Source organism: Ascaphus truei, chromosome 4 (assembly GCF_040206685.1).
Source record: "Ascaphus truei isolate aAscTru1 chromosome 4, aAscTru1.hap1, whole genome shotgun sequence".
Taxonomy (NCBI): domain Eukaryota; kingdom Metazoa; phylum Chordata; class Amphibia; order Anura; family Ascaphidae; genus Ascaphus; species Ascaphus truei.
In genome coordinates, this window is record NC_134486.1 from 41539169 (window position 1) to 41558302 (window position 19134).

Consider the following 19134-nt stretch of genomic DNA (forward strand, 5'->3'; position numbering starts at 1 on the left):
AATAGGGCATGCCAAACTAACTGTATTAGTTTACTTGAGAAGGCAAGTAGGAATTTAGACCAGCACAATGCAGTTTATGTGGTCTACTAGAATCTTGAAAAGGCTTTAAACATGGTACCATGTACCAACAATATTTTTAGCCAGACCAATTTCTTTTATTTGTACACTAACCTCTTGAAGTTAGTGTACAAAATAAAAGAAATTGGTCTGGGCACACAAATAGTTGCACCTGGATTTAAAAACTGGTTGAAGGAAAGACAGTAAAGAGTTGTCATAAATGCAACATTATTAGGTTGGGCTAACATATTAAGTGGCGTACCTCAAGGACCGGTACCCCTGCTTTTAAACCTGTTTATTTATGACCTTGAGGTTGGCATAAGATCAAAGTCTCCATCTTTGCTGGTGACACCAATGCATGTAAGGTAGTAAAATCAGAGCAGGATGTCATTTCTATACAGAAGGACTTGGATAAACTGGAAACTTGGGCTGGTAAATGGCAGATCAGATTTAAGTAATGTTATGCATTTGGAAAACACGAATAAACAAGTTATTTACAATTGAAATGGGAAATAATTAGGTCAAGTGTTGCTGGAGAAGGATTTAGGAATGTTTGTAGACAGCAGATTTAGCAATGGTGCCAACGTCCCGTAGTAGCAGCAAAGGTAAATAAGATATTATCTTGCATAAAACGGAGTATGGATGCAAGGGAAGAAAGCATTTTTTTCCACTAAATGAATCCTTGGTAAAACCACACCTTAATAATCCAGGAATGGGGAGGGGGAAAAGGGAAGGGTAAGGGATGCTCCCGCATCAGCAGGTATAAAGTGAGTTGTAAATAGTGTGTCATGCAAAATACCGGTGCAAAAGAGGGAAAGGTATAACTAAAGCAGAAAAGAGAAAAGGTTCCTCCTTGAATGCACTCGGATAAGCCAGTGGTTGATAGTAATGAGTGTATTTAAAAACCTTTTAATCACAAGAGAAGGTTAAAAAAGGATTGTATAGAGGGGCATGGTATAAATAATCCAAGGCCAGCCCCTAGTAGGCAAACCAACAGAATCGTCCTCGCTCGTGAGGAGATATAGATATAACAACACCTTAATGTGGAACTGTGTCGCTCAGATAATCCCCATTATTGTAATACCAGATTAGAAGGCCCGTAAACCATATGGGGATCCTTTTGTCAATAATTCAATGAACCTAAAATGATATAGGTCATTGAAGCTAAGTCTGGAGGGGTAATTATCTTACGCCGAATGGACAGATGGTATATATCTGGGTGATGTCCCTAGTCCACTAAAGCGGTGTGTACAACAAATAAACGAAACATGGTGAAAACAATAACAACGCAACAAAGATGATCATCATAAAATGAAAACTCAACCACCATATACATGTAGTAGTGAGATGCGTAGCTGGATAGTGTGTGAGCTCTGCAAAGGGCAAGCACAAAGTGTGCTACCGAAGACGCCCTGAGGCACGGTTCAAGGACCGTATCCAGTTATAGCCTCTATATACTAATTGATGTTAAGTGCAGAGGACAAAATCACAAATAGCCTCTCTGGAGTCCAGTAATTAACACTAGTCAGACCTAATAGTTATAAGTGGCTGATAAGTACATGGGGTAAAGAACAAACTGACTCATAAATCATATTTAGTCTCCCTCTGAGCGGGTAAATATAGTATATACACAGCTTGGGATGATAATGGTCAGTGAACAGTACCCCTGGTTATACCCCCCTCTCTTTCGTGCACATATTGTGCTGGTAACCTGAATGGTAGCTATGATAGAATGAAGACATAGCAAACATAGTAATGCACAGTAGAATATCAGGACAAAAATGTATATTAAGTCCTAATAAAGGTTCTACTTAGCTCCTTGGTGCATTCAAAAGCCGTTGCACCATCGTTGGTAGAAGGGAACGGCAGCAGGATACCAGGGGAGGGGTGTTTTGGTCTCGAGGCGGCAGCTACAGCCGCGGAAGCGCCATCTTGGCTGCGGTGACGTCACCACGCTCGTAGTCACCTGACGCACGTTTCGCGCGGGATCGCGCTTTCTCAAAGAAAAAGAAAGCGCGATCCCGCGCGAAACGTGCGTCAGGTGACTACGAGCGTGGTGACGTCACCGCACCCAAGATGGCGCTTCTGCGGCTGTAGCTGCCGCCTCGAGACCAAAACACCCCTCCCCTGGTATCCTGCTGCCGTTCCCTTCTACCAACGATGGTGCAACGGCTTTTCAATGCACCAAGGAGCTAAGTAGAACCTTTATTAGGACTTAATATACTTTTTTGTCCTGATATTCTACTGTGCATTACTATGTTTGCTATGTCTTCATTCTATCATAGCTACCATTCAGGTTACCAGCACAACATCAATTAGTATATAGAGGCTATAACTGGATACGGTCCTTGAACCGTGCCTCAGGGCGTCTTCGGTAGCACACTTTGTGCTTGCCCTTTGCAGAGCTCACACACTATCCAGCTACGCATCTCACTACTACATGTATATGGTGGTTGAGTTTTCATTTTATGATGATCATCTTTGTTGCGTTGTTATTGTTTTCACCATGTTTCGTTTATTTGTTGTACACACCGCTTTAGTGGACTAGGGACATCACCCAGATATATACCATCTGTCCATTCGGCGTAAGATAATTACCCCTCCAGACTTAGCTTCAATGACCTATATCATTTTAGGTTCATTGAATTATTGACAAAAGGATCCCCATATGGTTTACGGGCCTTCTAATCTGGTATTACAATAATGGGGATTATCTGAGCGACACAGTTCCACATTAAGGTGTTGTTATATCTATATCTCCTCACGAGCGAGGACGATTCTGTTGGTTTGCCTACTAGGGGCTGGCCTTGGATTATTTATACCATGCCCCTCTATACAATCCTTTTTTAACCTTCTCTTGTGATTAAAAGGTTTTTAAATACACTCATTACTATCAACCACTGGCTTATCCGAGTTAATTCAAGGAGGAACCTTTTCTCTTTTCTGCTTTAGTAAAACCACACCTTGCATACGGAGTAGGGTTTTGGGCACATCTACATAAAAAAGACATTATGGAACTAGAAAAAGTACAGAGAAGAACCACCAAATGAATTAAGGGGATGAAAGGACTGACATATGAGGAGAGGCTAGCTAAATTAATGTGTTTACATTAGAATGTATCTACGAGAGGATATGATAACTATTTACCAATATATTCAGGATCAATACAAGAAACTCTCAAGAGAACTATTCATCCCAAGGGCAGTACAAATGACACACTCCCATGCCTTACGGTTGAAGGAAAGGAAACTTCACCAATAACACAGGGAAGGGTACTTTACAGTCAGGGCATTTAAAATGTGGAATTCATTACCCATGGAGACTGTGATGACAGATACAATAGATATCTTCAACAATAGATTAAACATATTTTTGAAAAGCAAAGTTATACAGGGATATATCAAATAAGTTAACATAGGAAGGATGTTGAACCAGGGAGAAATCTGATTGCCATTACTGGAGTCAGGAATGTATTTCTCCCCTTATAAAACATCATCAGATAATGTTTCATTTGGTGTTTTTTCCTTCCTCTAGAACACTATACTGTAAATGTAAATATAAGATGGGTATCTCGTCTAAATGTAACATAAGTTGTAATCAATTGACATGTCTTTTTTTCAATCTCATCAATGTAACTATGTAGCTTCTTGATCATGATTGCAACACTGGGTCCCATTATTCATTCATTATTCATTACCTGCAAAAATGCTGTTTTCATGACATGATGTGCATTTTCGCATACAGAATCATCTCGTCGTATTCATTAAGCAGTTCTCGCATTTACAAGCTGTTCAAAACTTGTTGCAGTTTGGGGGTGCTGTGCAAATCTGGGCAATAAGTACATTTTGTATGCAAATTAAGAAATCTGTCAAAATGAAGTATTCACATACAATCCCGTATCTTTTTGAATAGTATTTCACACAGAAACAAATATGAAATGTACAACTCTTGAACTCAGTGTGAGAATCAAATACAGGCGGTCCTCGGCTTTCTGATGGAATCCGTACCAGAAACTTGCATCAGAAAGGATATCACACGTTAATGAGCGGCGGCGAGCATCAGGCAATCCGTTCCGCGGAATGTGGCACGTTACATAATCTGTCGTAACGACGGATAGCGAGGACCGCCTGCAGCCGCATATTTTTGCATATATATTGTACGTTTCTGAATGTATCCACTCGTTCTTTGCTTGAGTGGTCAGAAGCACATATTGCGTCAAATAAAACACATTTAAAGCAGAAAGCGCATGCAAATTAAATTCTTTGTTCTGATAATTCTGCATAATTTTTAATGAATACAGAGAAGATGCTCGATTTGTACTGCATCTAATTGCATTCTGTTTTTAAGTAATTTTCTATGGCAAAACTTGCAGTTGAATGAATAGGCCTCACAGCAGGTGCCCTTTACATCCCTACAGAGAAGAAAAAACACATGCATACAGTATGAATATACCCTGTGAACATAATTCAGTGGCTATAAAGCGATCACGACGTCACAAGAAAAGAGAGTAAAGAGATAGAGGTCAGTCACAACATATTGGAAGGAGCCGAGACAGCAGCACAATTGTAATCCAATTAGAATCGTGTAATTAGTTAACATTTGCTAGTGGTAATTACTTAGGGTTGCTGGACGTCACGTATTTATGAGATTGGCTCTTATTTCACTGACTAGTCCCTGAAAGGTCTGTTGGAATGCACAATTGTCCGGTATTTTAGGGAAATGCCTGAGCTTAAAATGTCTAACTAAGTCAGCCATAAAAATATAGATTTCTACTTGAGTGTAATACAGTAATTACCTTTCCCAATAATGTTGCCTTACTAAATTATAAAAATAATAATGTTAGGACACTGCGTGGTCATCTCATAATACCACGACACACACCCCTATAGGTGTTACTTTTTCTAGCAGTGAGGGAGGATAAGACAGAGACATAGCTTTCACAATAAATCCAATCTGAAAATTGAAGTGATAAGCTATCTATATCTAATAACTATGAGAAATGTTAAAAATAAATAAATAATGAAACCTGGTGATGTACAGTACAGAATTATCTTCCAAGAGTCTGGAGTGAGAGGAGATACGTTCCCTATTACCGGCTGATACCGGAAATAACAGAGGACATCACCTGCTCACGAGACGCCGACATTCAAATCCACGGAGGTCGTGAGGCTAGGGAAAGTCTCCGGTTCAGGAGATCCAACTCCTGTACTGTTAAAGTTTTATCACTGCACTAAAGAATGCATTTCTTGTGAGTGCAAAATCCGTAGGTTTTAAGTTGGTTATATTTAAATTTATTATGCCATCTGCACTATTGTGTCTCTCCTTTCATCTCTCCTCTGAGATCCTCCTGTTGAACACACACACACAAAATATATTTGAAATTTTTTTATCTGTCAAACTGCTTCAGCTTACACTATCCCTCTTTTACAAAATCATATAAAAAATATAACCATATTTATTTTATTAAATAAAAAAATGAATCCTGTAAAATAAAATACATTTTAAAAAAGTAAAAATTTTTATCATCTCAAACCCCAATGTATATCGTATCTGGTGCGTATGGTATAGATCCAAAATTGTTCTTTACGAATAAGTGACAGATCTCGGTCACTAGATCTGACATTTTTAGGTTGGCCACAGTTCTACTGCCCCCTAAATTCAGCTTAAATTAATAGCTAACCCTCAACTAAATAACACCAAAAGTAAAAACATTGTAATTTTGTTTTACAAATATTGAGAAGTAAAAAATTCTAAAACAAAAAAATATATATATATTATTCTGAATGTTAAACGTCTCAATGTGATTTCTTAACTTGCATTTAATTTAGTTTCTCAATATTAGGATTGATTTTCGAGCTTGATAACAGAAGCAGCTGTCAATAGACCTGTACTGTACGAAAACGTCTGCTCACAAATATGGGGAATAACTTAAATGTTATTATTTCAATTGATTTGATTTTTAATTGTTAAAGAAGTGATTATTATTATGAAATGGTGTTCACAAGTGGTATTTTTTATTTGCTGTTTATTTTAAAAATGTATGTTAATATTCATGATTACCGTAAAAAAAATTTTCATTTTAAGAATTTCGCCTTGTTCCTTTCCTTAAATGATTTTTCAGTCGATTTTTCTTTTTTGCTTCTTCATCAGACTTGCCATTCCAAATGCCGTAGCGGGCCACTTTTTGGCCAGTTACCCCTGCTCTAGAACATGTTTATATATCCAGCCTTGATTTTTAAATCACTAGCCTTAGAAATACAGGATCTTTTAAAAATGTTCGAGAACCTTAACTTGGAGACATCTTTTAGTTTAATCTATATAGTCAAGTCCACATACAGTATGTAGGACATCAGATATATAACAAACTACATTTTTTAAAGTTCCTAATTGGACACATTGAAATATGTGTTATACAACATGAAGTCAAACTATTTAATTCCAAATGGACAAGTTTTGCAATGACCACACTGATGGAATCCAGTGTATTAGCTCCCGGAATCAACACCAGGAAAGAACACTACGTTAATTCACATCAAACTCTGGAATTACTCCCATCTAGACCCACAACTTGGGGTTTTGCTTTTTCAGCAAAAGCCCCCTTTCAAGTTCTGGATGGGAGTAACACCTAGACAAATGTCACGTCATTTAAAGATTATGTTATTTCAGGATAGGGCTGTGTTATGTAAGACTATGCTATGTTTAACTGCGGCCATTATGTTTGCAAATATTTATCTGGTGGTACCAGTTTTAGGTAATGTTATGGTTTCGCCCCAATTTAACAAAACTTAGTGAAGCTACTTACAAGAGAAAGTGGTTAGGCAGGCAGAAAATGTACAGAAAAGCAAAGAGGAAAAAAGGGGGAGCACAGGTTTGAGAGGTGATAGGAAAATAATATAGATTCAATGTGAATAAATCAAATGTTCCTAAATTGATAGGAGCAGGGGTGGTGTGTAAAATGTTATAAACACTTACACGGCCTTGTGTAAATGCTGTCACGTAAGGGTCTTCTTCCTCTCCTCCTTCTTCCTTCTTTTTCTTTCTTCTTTTTTCTTCTTCTTTCTGTAGTGCTTCTTCTGCTTTGGTCCGAATAAACATCTCTTCCGTCTCTCAACGAGTTTCAATTATGGTGTTACCCTCGGAGCAAGAGATAAGAATTTAGGGACAAAAATTTGTACAATATAACACACCCTATTCAGATGGTTGTAAACAATAAATGCTGAAAATACTGCAAGCACTCACACGGGCAAGTGTGAGTGTATTCTTGGAGGGGGTATCCTTATCCTCCTCACGGGTAAGAGTTCATACATAGAGCTCTAATCCTCCAGATAATACACCGTTAGTGGGGGAAAGAGATATAACAAAATTAAAACAAAGATACTCACACGGTCACGTGTGAGCTCACACTGTGGTTAGGTATCTTTAAAACTCCTTCCTTAAAGTCCAACACTGCTGCCAAGTGGAAATGTTCTGAGTGCTAAGAAGGCCAAAAATGGTCAAAAAAGACTCTAAAAAGTGGCGTGTACCAACTTATACTTTAATAAAAATAAAAACATGCAAAACACAGTCTAAAAAACACTCAGTCTACACGACGTAGGTGCCGAAATACAAAAGAAAAGGCCAGTCCTTAACGGAACTTTTGCAGGCTGAGGAAGCCCAAACTAGGGCGAAACGCTAAAGCTTTTTGGACGTTTGCGGCCACCGTCGGTGCAGGAAGCAGGAACACAGCACAACGCCTGGACACGGGCAAAGTTAGCTGTGAGCCTGACAGCCTGCGAAAGTTCCGTTAAGGACTGGCCTTTTCTTTTGTATTTCGGCACCTATGTCGTGTAGACTGAGTGTTTTTTAGACTGTGTTTTGCATGTTTTTATTTTTATTAAAGTATAAGTTGGTACACGCCACTTTTTAGAGTCTTTTTTGGCCATTTTTGGCCTTCTTAGCACTCAGAACATTTCCACTTGGCAGCAGTGTTGGACTTTAAGGAAGGAGTTTTAAAGATACCTAACCACAGTGTGAGCTCACACGTGGCCGTGTGAGTATCTTTGTTTTAAATTTTGTTATATTCCTTTCCCTTTCCCCCACTAACGGTGTATTATCTGGAGGATTAGAGCTCTATGTATGAACTCTTACCCGTGAGGAGGATAAAGATACCCCCTCCAAGAATACACTCACACTTGCCCGTGTGAGTGCTTGCAGTATTTTCAGCATTTATTGTTTACAACCATCTGAATAGGGTGTGTTATATTGTACAAATTTTTGTCCCTAAATTCTTATCTCTTGCTCCGAGGGTAACACCATAATTGAAACTCGCTGAGAGACGGAAGAGACGTTTATTCAGACCAAAGCAGAAGAAGCACTACAGAAAGAAGAAAAAGAAGAAAGAAAAAGGAAGAAGGAGGAGAGGAAGAAGACCCTTACGTGACAGCATTTACACAAGGCCGTGTAAGTGTTTATAACATTTTACACACCACCCCTGCTCCTATCAATTCAGGAACATTTGATTTATTCACATTGAATCTATATTATTTTCCTATCACTTCTCAAACCTGTGCTCCCCCTTTTTTCCTCTTTGCTTTTCTGTACCAATAAGGATCCTGGATAGATCCTACGGGGTTTTTGAGTCACAGGAAGAGACTTTCGAAGCAGATGTGAACCTTATATACCACATAAGGTCGTTACGTTTTTGATAATATCTTATTATATAAGGATGTTTTATACTTTGTCTAGAGGGAGCGCCCGGGTACTTCTTTCTTTGTTATAGGCAGAAAATATATGCAGTTTTATGTGAGCTGTGTTGCTCTTGTTGTGTCACAAGAGAATTCTGTGAACTACAGTAATCCATTGTCCATTAATACATATATCTATAATGTAAGGAGATAAATCCTGTTTTTTTTTTTTTGTTTTTTTAAACGTCATCTTGTATTCCCATTAGGGAAGCTTAGGAGGTAGGTTTACTTCCTACTTTCACATAAAAACACTTAATTATTTGTAAGCTACCTACAGTATTCATAGGACACAAAAGAAAGCCAAAACTCTTCTCTACACTCAGAAGAATTCTTAGGACTATAATAGCACAAGCCTAAAGAGAAACCATTGCTATAGATTATTTATGTATCTGGTCAGTGTAGTATGGCAACTACTTATACCTTGTCTTCACTAAAAAAAAATCCACAGGCTTCTCTATCCCGTTTTCTTTTTTCAGATCATTACCTAATCTCCTATGCCATCTCCGACTTATCTTCCCATATACCTCCTGACACCCCTCACTATTCCAGAGATGTGCGATTCATGGATTATGAGGCTCTGAAAGCCTCCCTAAACTATAAACGCTTTTCTGTACTCCACTTACCCTGGACAATCTTGTCACTGCCTACAACTCTATCCTTTTTCAACTGCAAAGAACAGCATGTCCTACTTCTGCTACGGCACTCTCACCGATCAAACCATCAACCCTGGCAGAATACTCAGACATGCTTTCTACGCTCTTGCACTTGCTCATCTGAGAGTCTATGATGGATCTCTCGTATTTGCTGATTTCCTCCACTACAAATTCCTCCTGTCCTGTTACAACTCACCACTATTTCTAGCCAAGCAAAATTACAGTACTTCTCTTCAGTTAACATTCAACACATTTTCTTTAACACTCTACTTAAATCTGCAAGTAAGTGAGGCTCCATCTCTCCTCAACCTTTTGCTGACAACTTCAAAGACAAGGTGGACTCTTATCAGACAAGAGCCCCTATGTGCCTTCCTTTGCACTTGTTCTCTTGAATCCCCCCTCACCTACTCTAGCTGTTTTCTCCCCTGTAACAAGAGAAAGCATCTTGAAGTATTTCAATAGTAGTCTGTTACTCATTTCCAAATATTAATTATATTTGTAGTTTTGAACTCCAAAACATCTTCATTCCAACTTAAAATTCTAACTTTTGATTAGATATAATCATTAGCTTTAAATAAAGCCACTAAGTGTTTGCCTCTTTGTAATGCTCTCCCTAATCTCCTCTAACACATACTGTACTCCCAAGATTAGGACTGAAAATATATATACGGTATCTATATATTTCATTTCGTTTTATACTTTAATAAAATATTACACATTTATTTTCATATGACTGTTCTTACATTATCCTACTTCTTATAAATATAGTGTTTCCTTTTAGGCTTTAAGCTCCTATCGGATAAATCTGTCTGTGTGGCTGTTTTGTTAGCATGAATGGCAGTGAGATTACCAATATCATTATTGCAATCAACTGTTGCCTTTGGTACTTCAAGTTTGCAGGCCAGAAATTGGCTTTGAATGTTTGTGTGCGCAAACATTTTTGTGTGTGCCATTAAAAAAAAGGAAATATGAATACAGAAAACAAGTTCATGTGAGGAAAGATTAATTTACAATTTTAATATTAGGTTCTGTAAAATTCCATTTTACAACAGAATGAGCATAAACACATCACAAACTGTAAGTTGTTGACATTATGATTTTCATTACATTCTCAATAGGATATCTTTATTACTTTACTAAAATGATGTTTCCTGTTTTTTCTGATTTAGACAATATTAGAAAATCTTTGAAACTTCGAATACTGAAAGAAAATGTCAATAAACTGTAAATAAACGGTTAGTCCACTAGTGCAATGGAGAAGTCCATTTACACAGCACCCGAGAAGGATATTGCTGTACACGTCAAACACCAACAGAAAAATATAAGACTTACGACCTGCCTCATGCTAATTTGCCATGTTTATCAAAATTAAAATATTTTGGATAAATGACTATGTACTATATCAGTGCTTGCAATTGTAGGATAAATAACTATTTATAAATCAATAAATTATTAACTAGCATATGTACTGTATAGAATTAAGCCTCCTAAAAAAGTAAATGTTTTTAGAAAAGTACATGAATGCAGAATAACTGCGAAGGTCACAAAACCCCTAGCATGAATCTCTATAACAAAACCAAAAAGCAGCAAGTAAAAAAAAAAAAAAGGATTTTATGCAGTCTTTTTTAGGCTTCCAAAATAATAAATAGCTCTGATTTATATGCCTTTTGTCATATCTTAACAAGATAAAAATAATAAGCTTTTTCAACTCCGATTATACAGAGTAATAAACGAAGTATTTAAATTCAGCTTATTTTTTAAACTTTCGTTGACATGCTCGAAAAGCAAATATAGTTTGCGGCTGATGTTTTCACAAAGCATAGTCTTGGCAGGAGGAGTCACTTTTTTTACGCCGTGGTGAAGTGGTAGACTTTGTAGGAGATGGGGTTGCAGTACCAGGTGAATCATTTCCACCATCAACTGTGCTTGTAGAGGAGCCTAAATGAGGTACTTGGGAAACCTTTTTTCTTCCCAGAAATGCTCCTTCAAATCCACTCTTCTTTTTAACTTCTGACTTCGAGTCATTCTCATCGTCTACTGCTCTTTTCCAGACATCTAGATTTTCAGTTGCTCTGCAAGCATCTGTTATGTTGTCTCTTAGTGCTGTTGAAGTCTTATCAGGTGAGAAACTTTCACAATCGGGCTGTTTTATTTCACTTTTTATGAAGAAACTCTCATTTTCTGAGACCGCTTTCTCAAAAGTGTTTTTACCAACATTAAAGCACTGGAAGTCTTTGTAACTGTGAAAGCTTTCAGTTCGTCTTGCCCTTGCCAACAATGGGCTTTCACGGTAAGGCCTCACTGAACCATAGGTTGCGGCTTCATGGATTGTTTCATGGTGAAGCTGTAAACTAGAATAAAAACAAAAGGCATATTCTAAATAATAACATAAAAAATGATACCTTAGATATGATCGACTTTAGTACTGCTGTTGCAGTCTTTAAATGCAGCTATAAATTGTCATTTTGTTACACCAAGTAATGTTGAGGATAAGGCTATGGTTTTCAAATAATAGGAGAGAAAGCATAACTTTTACAAGGTACTGAACACATTCTAGTCCCATGCAAAGCTACAGGACTAAATAGGAATCGGTTCACACAGAACAGGGTGTATAGTGGAATGAAACACACACACACAGAATTTTATTGCAGATTATTGTGACCGCATACTGCATGTTTCGGGGGATGCAGCCCCTTCGTCAGGCGTCACAAATCGCACAAAAAGAAAACCATTTAGGTTCCGATATTTCTGTTTCTTCAAGTCCTCTATGGCAGCCAAATAGTAATGGGATAACTCCTCTCCTACTTACAGCTGGTAGGACAAGCACTTCCTGTGACCACTCTATGAGGGGGCGTTATCCACCTTAGGTTAGTAAACTTGTTAGAGCTCTTTAAAAAAAAGCACAAAACATTAAAATGCCAAACATAAGAATACTCAAGGGAGGGAGGGAAATGCACTGCCATAGAGGACTAGCAGAAACAGAAATATTGGAAGGTAAATTTCCTCTTTTCTTCTATGTCATCTATGGCAGTCAAATGCTAATGGGATGTACCAGAGTAATACCATGACTGTTGGGAGGGAGTACTTCTTCCCACCGTTGGAACAACTGCTTGAAGCCCCTTCTACCAAAGTTTGCATCCACTGATGAGTGAACATCCAGACAGTAATGCTTAGCAAATGTGTGTAAAGACGACCAGGTTGCTGCTTTACAAATTTCATGAGCAGAGGACTGAGCTTTTTCTGCCCATGAAGTTGCAACGGCCCTAGTAGAGTGGGGCCTTTAGTCCTTCAGGAGGATTTTCTCCTGCTATTCTATATGCCTCAAATATAGCTGCCTTAACCTTCTATATATGGAAGCTATGGAGGATGCCTGACCCATTCTGGGTCAAACAATATAGAGGTCGCTCTATCAGAAATAGGGGTCGGACAAAATGAGGGGACTATAATATTCTGATTTATATAAAAGTTCAATACAACTTTGGTTTGAAACTGTGGAACAGTCTTTAACACCATCTTATCCTGGTGTATCTGAAAAAAATGGTTCGTGACATGATAAATCCTGGAGCTCTCCAACCCTATGGGATGTAGGAATAGCTGATAGGAAAACTACTTTAATTGTGAGTAATCTCATAAGAAGCGATGTGTCGTGACGTGCCTGCACCACAGAGAAGTGGCTCCAGAGGCCTCTGGGAAAATGTGGCTGGCAATAGCATTACTACGGCAGCATGAAAGCGGACATTCTTGAGGTAAACTGGGGAAATTGTAGGGAAATCGCCTCCTACTCCGTTTAGGGCATCAACACGGCCCTCGCGAAAAAATAAACCTGTCAAGGAACTTGCCTGAAGTCCTTTCTTCAGCTGAAGTAGGACAAGAATAAATGACCTAAGGTGGATAACGACCTCTCATATAGTGGTCACAAGATGTGCTTGTCCTACCAGCTGTGAGGAGGAGGGCTATTCCATTAGTATTTGGCTGCCATAGAGGACGTAAAAGAAACAAATACCCTCTACAGAGTACCCACCCCCACATGAATTTGCACCATTTGGTTTTCTTCTGACATTATAGGACTAGTAATCGGAGATTTGCATATTCTAACGTCACTGTTGCCTATTGAAGAGTCCATATTGCAAGTTGCTAATACCTAAATGAAATGTTGATTATCAGCAGCCTGCTCAGTAGATATACATTCCCATTAAACGTATGTTTAATTATTAAACATATTTATTATTTAAAAAAAGTATTATTTCAATATTAAAATTATATGCAGAGAAAAGTATTAACATACATTAATCACATACATTAATGTTCAGTTAATTTATCTACTCATTGCCTTTAGAAGAATTGAAAATATAGCACAGACACACAGTATAAACACCATCCAGGATTAAAGTATACCTATGGTAAGTAGTTTATTTACAGTAGGGCAGTTCATTAATTCAGTCTGCTTACTGCCCGACATACAGACATGCAATTGAAAGTTACCGATTCTAATAATTCCTTCATAACATTGTAATAGCTGTAGAAGGTAATTAAACTAGTCATCAGGCTTAGAGATACATGGTGTCCACAATATTAAATATGTACTTGTGTAGCCTGCTGTTGGAATCGACAGGGCATCAATTGTTCCTGTGCATCCATGTTCTTTTTACTAGGCTGATGTGTACTGATAAACTCTGTACTCACATCATATATACTGTACAATGCCAGGGAGACTGGTTCTAATTAGCTCAGCCTACAGGTACTGTATGTATAGACCTAAAATAAAATGTATCTCATTTACATAGAGCCCTCGCGCTACAATGTATCCGCTTCAGGAATGAATAAATCAATGATCTAAATAAGCCAGCTACCAGGTTATTGGGCTTGTTGTGACAAGAGTTTGGGTGTCACTACATGCTTGTACTGAAAATGTATCACTATAAAGCAATAAGCAAGGTTACAATTCCAATAGGTTGAGTGTGCCACAATTATGTATTCATCGGTCAATACAACTATACAAGTGTCTCAGTTTGGCGAGTCTAAACATCTAAAATCGCTGAAGTAAGCACTAGAATGTCCTGCTTGTGAAGGAAGATAAAATATTAATAATGAAGGCGCTCCCTCTGCTAAATGTAGGACTAGCCAACCAGTTAAAAGGGAAGGAGTAAATCATGTACTATATTAATGTATGTATACAGTACATCCAGCAAACCAAGAGGCTAACAATAATTTTATATAGAGGAATATGTCCACATCTGTTTATGCCTATTGTAAAGCATACTGCACAAGAGCAGGCTACCACATCCCATGTATCATTGTATCTGTTTAATGGCAAATCTAATCAGTTAGATAAAGACAAATAAGCTAATGAATAGCATACTTGTCAGGGAGAAACAAACTCATTTGCAGATACTATCCGATGAGCATGGCATCGGATAGACAAAATATCAACAATAAATAAAACATCTAGCGTGAAAAAAAATGTTGAAAAGGTGACAGAAACAAAAGACAATAAAGATAAACCAAATAATAGAAAAAGTATCCACTTTCATGGATCTAGGCTAGGACAGGCATTCAGGGAGACTAAGGCTAAGGCCCCGCTCCCTCAGTCAGCGCGCCCGCACTGCAGACAGGCGGGGCGCTGACAGACACAGACCGCGATATGCGGTCTGTAGGGAGCGGGAGCCAGAGTGCCATGGTTTAAGCGGAGGAGTGTGTGGTTTAAGCGGAGGGACCCGCTACCCCCCCCCCCCCTCCACGGGCTCGGGAGATGCTGCGGGCTGCCCTACTCACACGCTGACACTCAGGCACACATACACACACTCATGCACACACACACACAGGCAGGCACTCATGTACACACACACACACACAGGCACTCAGGCACACACATACACACACACAGACAGGCACTCACGCTGCTTTCCCTCCACACTCTCCTCCCCGCTCCCCGAAGCCTCCCCTCCTCCGAAGCCTCCCCTCCTCATTGGCTCACAGCCACACCACGTGACGCGTCGACGCTAGGGATTACAATTCTCTTGAATCCCCTAGCAGCTGACGCGTCACAGCGTGTAGTGAGCTGTGCCGTGAGGGGGGACTGGGACCGGCTCGGGAGAATTCCCCTGCTGGTGGGGAACGCTCGTGTGGCCGCCCGCGCCGCCGGGCGCAGCGGGTCCCAGGCCTAAGATATGCATGCATACAGACAGGACTCAATGTGCCATAGCATAATGTGATAACATAAAAAGGGCAGAGGGTTGCATAAAATGTTATGACTAAAGATGACCAAGGTGGGGCCAGATAAGGCACTAATTGGAATACTATGCCGATTTACAGGTGCTTGGTCTTGCAACAGGCTGTAATGATAGGAGATTATATGTTTTATAAGCCACAACAGATGTACAGTAGATGTGATTGCCCCATTACCTCAATGCGATGCGTTAACGCTGGCATTTTATTTATCAGTAGTGCTATTGAACAAAATGGCCAAGGAGATGACACGTATTATTTAAAGCGTTGTTTTATGCGCTAATGCTCACGTTAACGTGGGGTATTAACCTATGCTACATCCGTATATCCAGTTCCTTCGGTCTATCCTACTGTAAAGTAACTACTTACCATATGTATACTTAAATCCTGGATGGTGTTTATATGTCTATGCCATATTTTCAATTCTTCTAAAAACAATGAATAGATCAAATAACAGGACATTTATCAATATACTGTATGTCAGGCCTGCCCAACTCGTAAAGTGAGAAGGGCCGAACTGCTCCAAGGAAAAAAAATTTGGGCCGCACGGGTTAAATCATCATCATCCTCATATCTCCCCCAGAACCCCTCACTATCAACCTTTACGATACTCCCCATCTATCTCTCATAACCCCATCTCTCCCCCTCACCCACACAATACCCCCCTCCACATCAAACACACAATACCCCCTCCACATCCCCCCAGCCCATTCCATGTAAGCAGTCCCCCCCAAGTCAGCATCCCCCCCATGTCTCTCTTCCCTTAATATGACACTCCCCCACCCCTAAATGACACTCTCTACCCCTCCTATCAATATGACTCTCCCCCTCCCCTCAATATGACACTCTCTCTCCCTCCCCTCAATATGACTCTCTCCCTCCCCTCAATATGACTCTCTCCCTCCCCTCAATGACTCTCTCTCCCTCCCCTCAATATGACACTCTCCCCCTCCCCTAAATGACACGCTCTCCCCTCCCCTCAATATGACACACTCTCCCCCTCCCCTCTATATGACACTCTCTCTCCCTCCCCTCAATATGACACTCTCTCTCCCTCCCCTAAATGACACTCTCTCCCCTCCCCTCAATATGACTCTTTCCCCCTCCCCTCAATGACACTCTCTCCGCCTCCCCTCAATATGACAATCTCCCCCTCCCTTCAATATGACACACTCTCCCCCTCCCCACAATATGACAATCTCCCCCTCCTCTCAATATGACACTCTCTCCCTCCCCTGCAACTCACATCACACCCTCCCCCTGCAACTCACATCACTCTCCCCCCCCTGCAACTCACATCACTCTCCCCCCCCCCGCAACTCACATCACTCTCCCCCCCTGCACCTCACATCACTTCGCCCCCCTGCACCTCACATGTCAGCAGCCCACCCCCCCTCACATCTCAGCAGCACACACCCCACCAGCCCGTTTTTCACACCCACCCCCCCACCAGCCCGTTTTTTACACCCACCCCCCCACCAGCCCGTTTTTCACACCCACCCCCCACCAGACCGTTTTTCACACCCACCCCCCCACCAGACCGTTTTTCACACACACACACACACACACACACACACACACACACACACACACACACACACACACACACACACACACACACACACACACACACACACACACACACACACCTCTTAGATCAGCACATCCTCTCCCCGGTACTAAGCCCCGCCCTCCGGCATGCTCTGACCTCCAACCGGCCCCCCGGCATCCTGCTATTGAAGAACAAAAATAGTTACGGCTGCTGCATCCTCCTCATGCTGCTGCTGCCCCCGCGCACCGCAAAACCCGGGGGTGGCCATTTAAAATTTTTTTTTTTTAACTTTTTTTAATTATTTATTTAATTAACTTGCGCCCGGCCGGAGTCATCGCGGGCCGCACAGAGAGGCCAGATGGGCCGCATGCGGCCCGCGGGCCGTATGTTGTGCAGGCCTGCTGTATGAGAACCACTATTAATACTTTTCTCAGAGTAGCATTTCCATAAGTCTGCCTGCTAATACACATTTCAAATCGATATTGGCAACTTGCAAAATGAACTCTTGAATATTCAGCAGTGATGTCAAACTATGCAAATCTCTGATTATTAGTCCTATAACGTCAGACGCAATCAAAATGGCGCACATTCACGTGTACTCTATAGTGGGTATTTGCTGTTTTGTGTCGAGAGATACACTTCTGTGACTTGTGTGTACCTGACGAAGAGGCTGCATCCCCTAACACGTTGTACAGTATGCGGTCACAATAATCTGCAATACAATGCAATAAGTAATCAAGAAACAGTATATTGTGTGTATGTGCGGCGGAGGATTTCTCTATCCATCTACAAGTGTTGATATAAGCAGTGTCGGGATTCCCTGTGCTACTCTCCAGTCTGCACCACAAACATCGGGATCCCTAAAGGACGAAGATAAAAGTGAGTGTACAAAGAATGCATATTATTAATGAAAAGCGTGTAGGAAATGGGAAAATACCAAAAAAGAAAATACAACTGGCGATTACACTACTAATTGTTAAAAATTTTGAATAGTGATTAAGTGAAAAATGTGTATACTGTAACTGAAAAGTAAGAGAGTTTTACCTTGAGCTTGAGTCACGAAGACGGCTTTGGTGAACTACAGATGTGGCAGGACTGATGTTAGGCGTAGCGCAGCGGGATGTGCTGAGGTCACATTGATCGAGTAACTTCAGCAGCTCTTCTTCTGTTGGACCCCCTACATCTTAAAAAGATAAATTACTAGTCTTTAACCCCCAACAAGACATCTTTTTAGAGAAAGCACATTCTCACTTACCTTTGTCTTCAGTTTTAGTCACCATGTCCATTGCTGTGGTCAGATCCCACATTTGAATGCTACCATTGGAATGTCCTGTAAAGAGGTAGCGTCGTGGCCTGGACCCCATTCTACTAGATCCTTCACATTCTCGCACTGTGAAACACGTGATTGATGTGCAGTCTACAGCCTGAATTTCACAGATTCTACAAAAAAAAGGGAACGCTTAGGTTTCAAATCCCTAAACTCCATTAGGCCTTGTAATGTTAACTTTAACATTATGTTACTGGTAAGACTTCTCACTAAAAAAAGTCACGCAATGTTAACAGCCTAGCAGTATAAACCAAGCATGTAAGGAGAAATTATATGCATGTGATATGCAAATGAGCCACTAGCAAAATAATACCTTACTCAAGAAGGTCTGTTCATGTTAACTCCAAAAAATAATATTATATTATTTAGGTCATACTTAAAATTGCCGTTACTCCCATTGGGACACTGAAATAGGGCAAAAGCAACAGACAATGCCCTATTTCAGCGCCTGGATGGAAGAAACTCCAGGTTTAGGGATGACTTGGGTATAACAACGTTATTTTACCCTCTTCTCTCCTTCAATAGCTCTGTTCCAATGCCTGACTGACAGTAACACCAATACTTAAATAGTGTCATGTTGTTTGAAGATAATATAGT

General features: G+C 40.1%; 1 protein-coding gene across 7 annotated transcripts in view; it reads right to left on the reverse strand.

The window, feature by feature from the left end:
* Positions 1 to 10419: 10419 nt before the first annotated feature.
* Positions 10420 to 19134, reverse strand: part of KCTD3 (potassium channel tetramerization domain containing 3) — a 74072-nt gene continuing 65357 nt past the window's right edge. For 5 of the 7 annotated variants that reach the window (XM_075595620.1, XM_075595621.1, XM_075595617.1 and 2 more), the window contains 3 exons: positions 18466 to 18650; positions 18255 to 18393; positions 10420 to 11784 (listed from right to left, as the gene is read on the reverse strand). In XM_075595620.1, the coding sequence (XP_075451735.1) occupies positions 11244 to 11784; positions 18255 to 18393; positions 18466 to 18650 (865 nt within the window). In that variant the 3' untranslated portion in view covers positions 10420 to 11243. The remainder of the gene's footprint in view (positions 11785 to 18254; positions 18394 to 18465; positions 18651 to 19134) is intronic. The other 2 variants (XM_075595619.1, XM_075595616.1) reach the window with 1 other exon arrangement.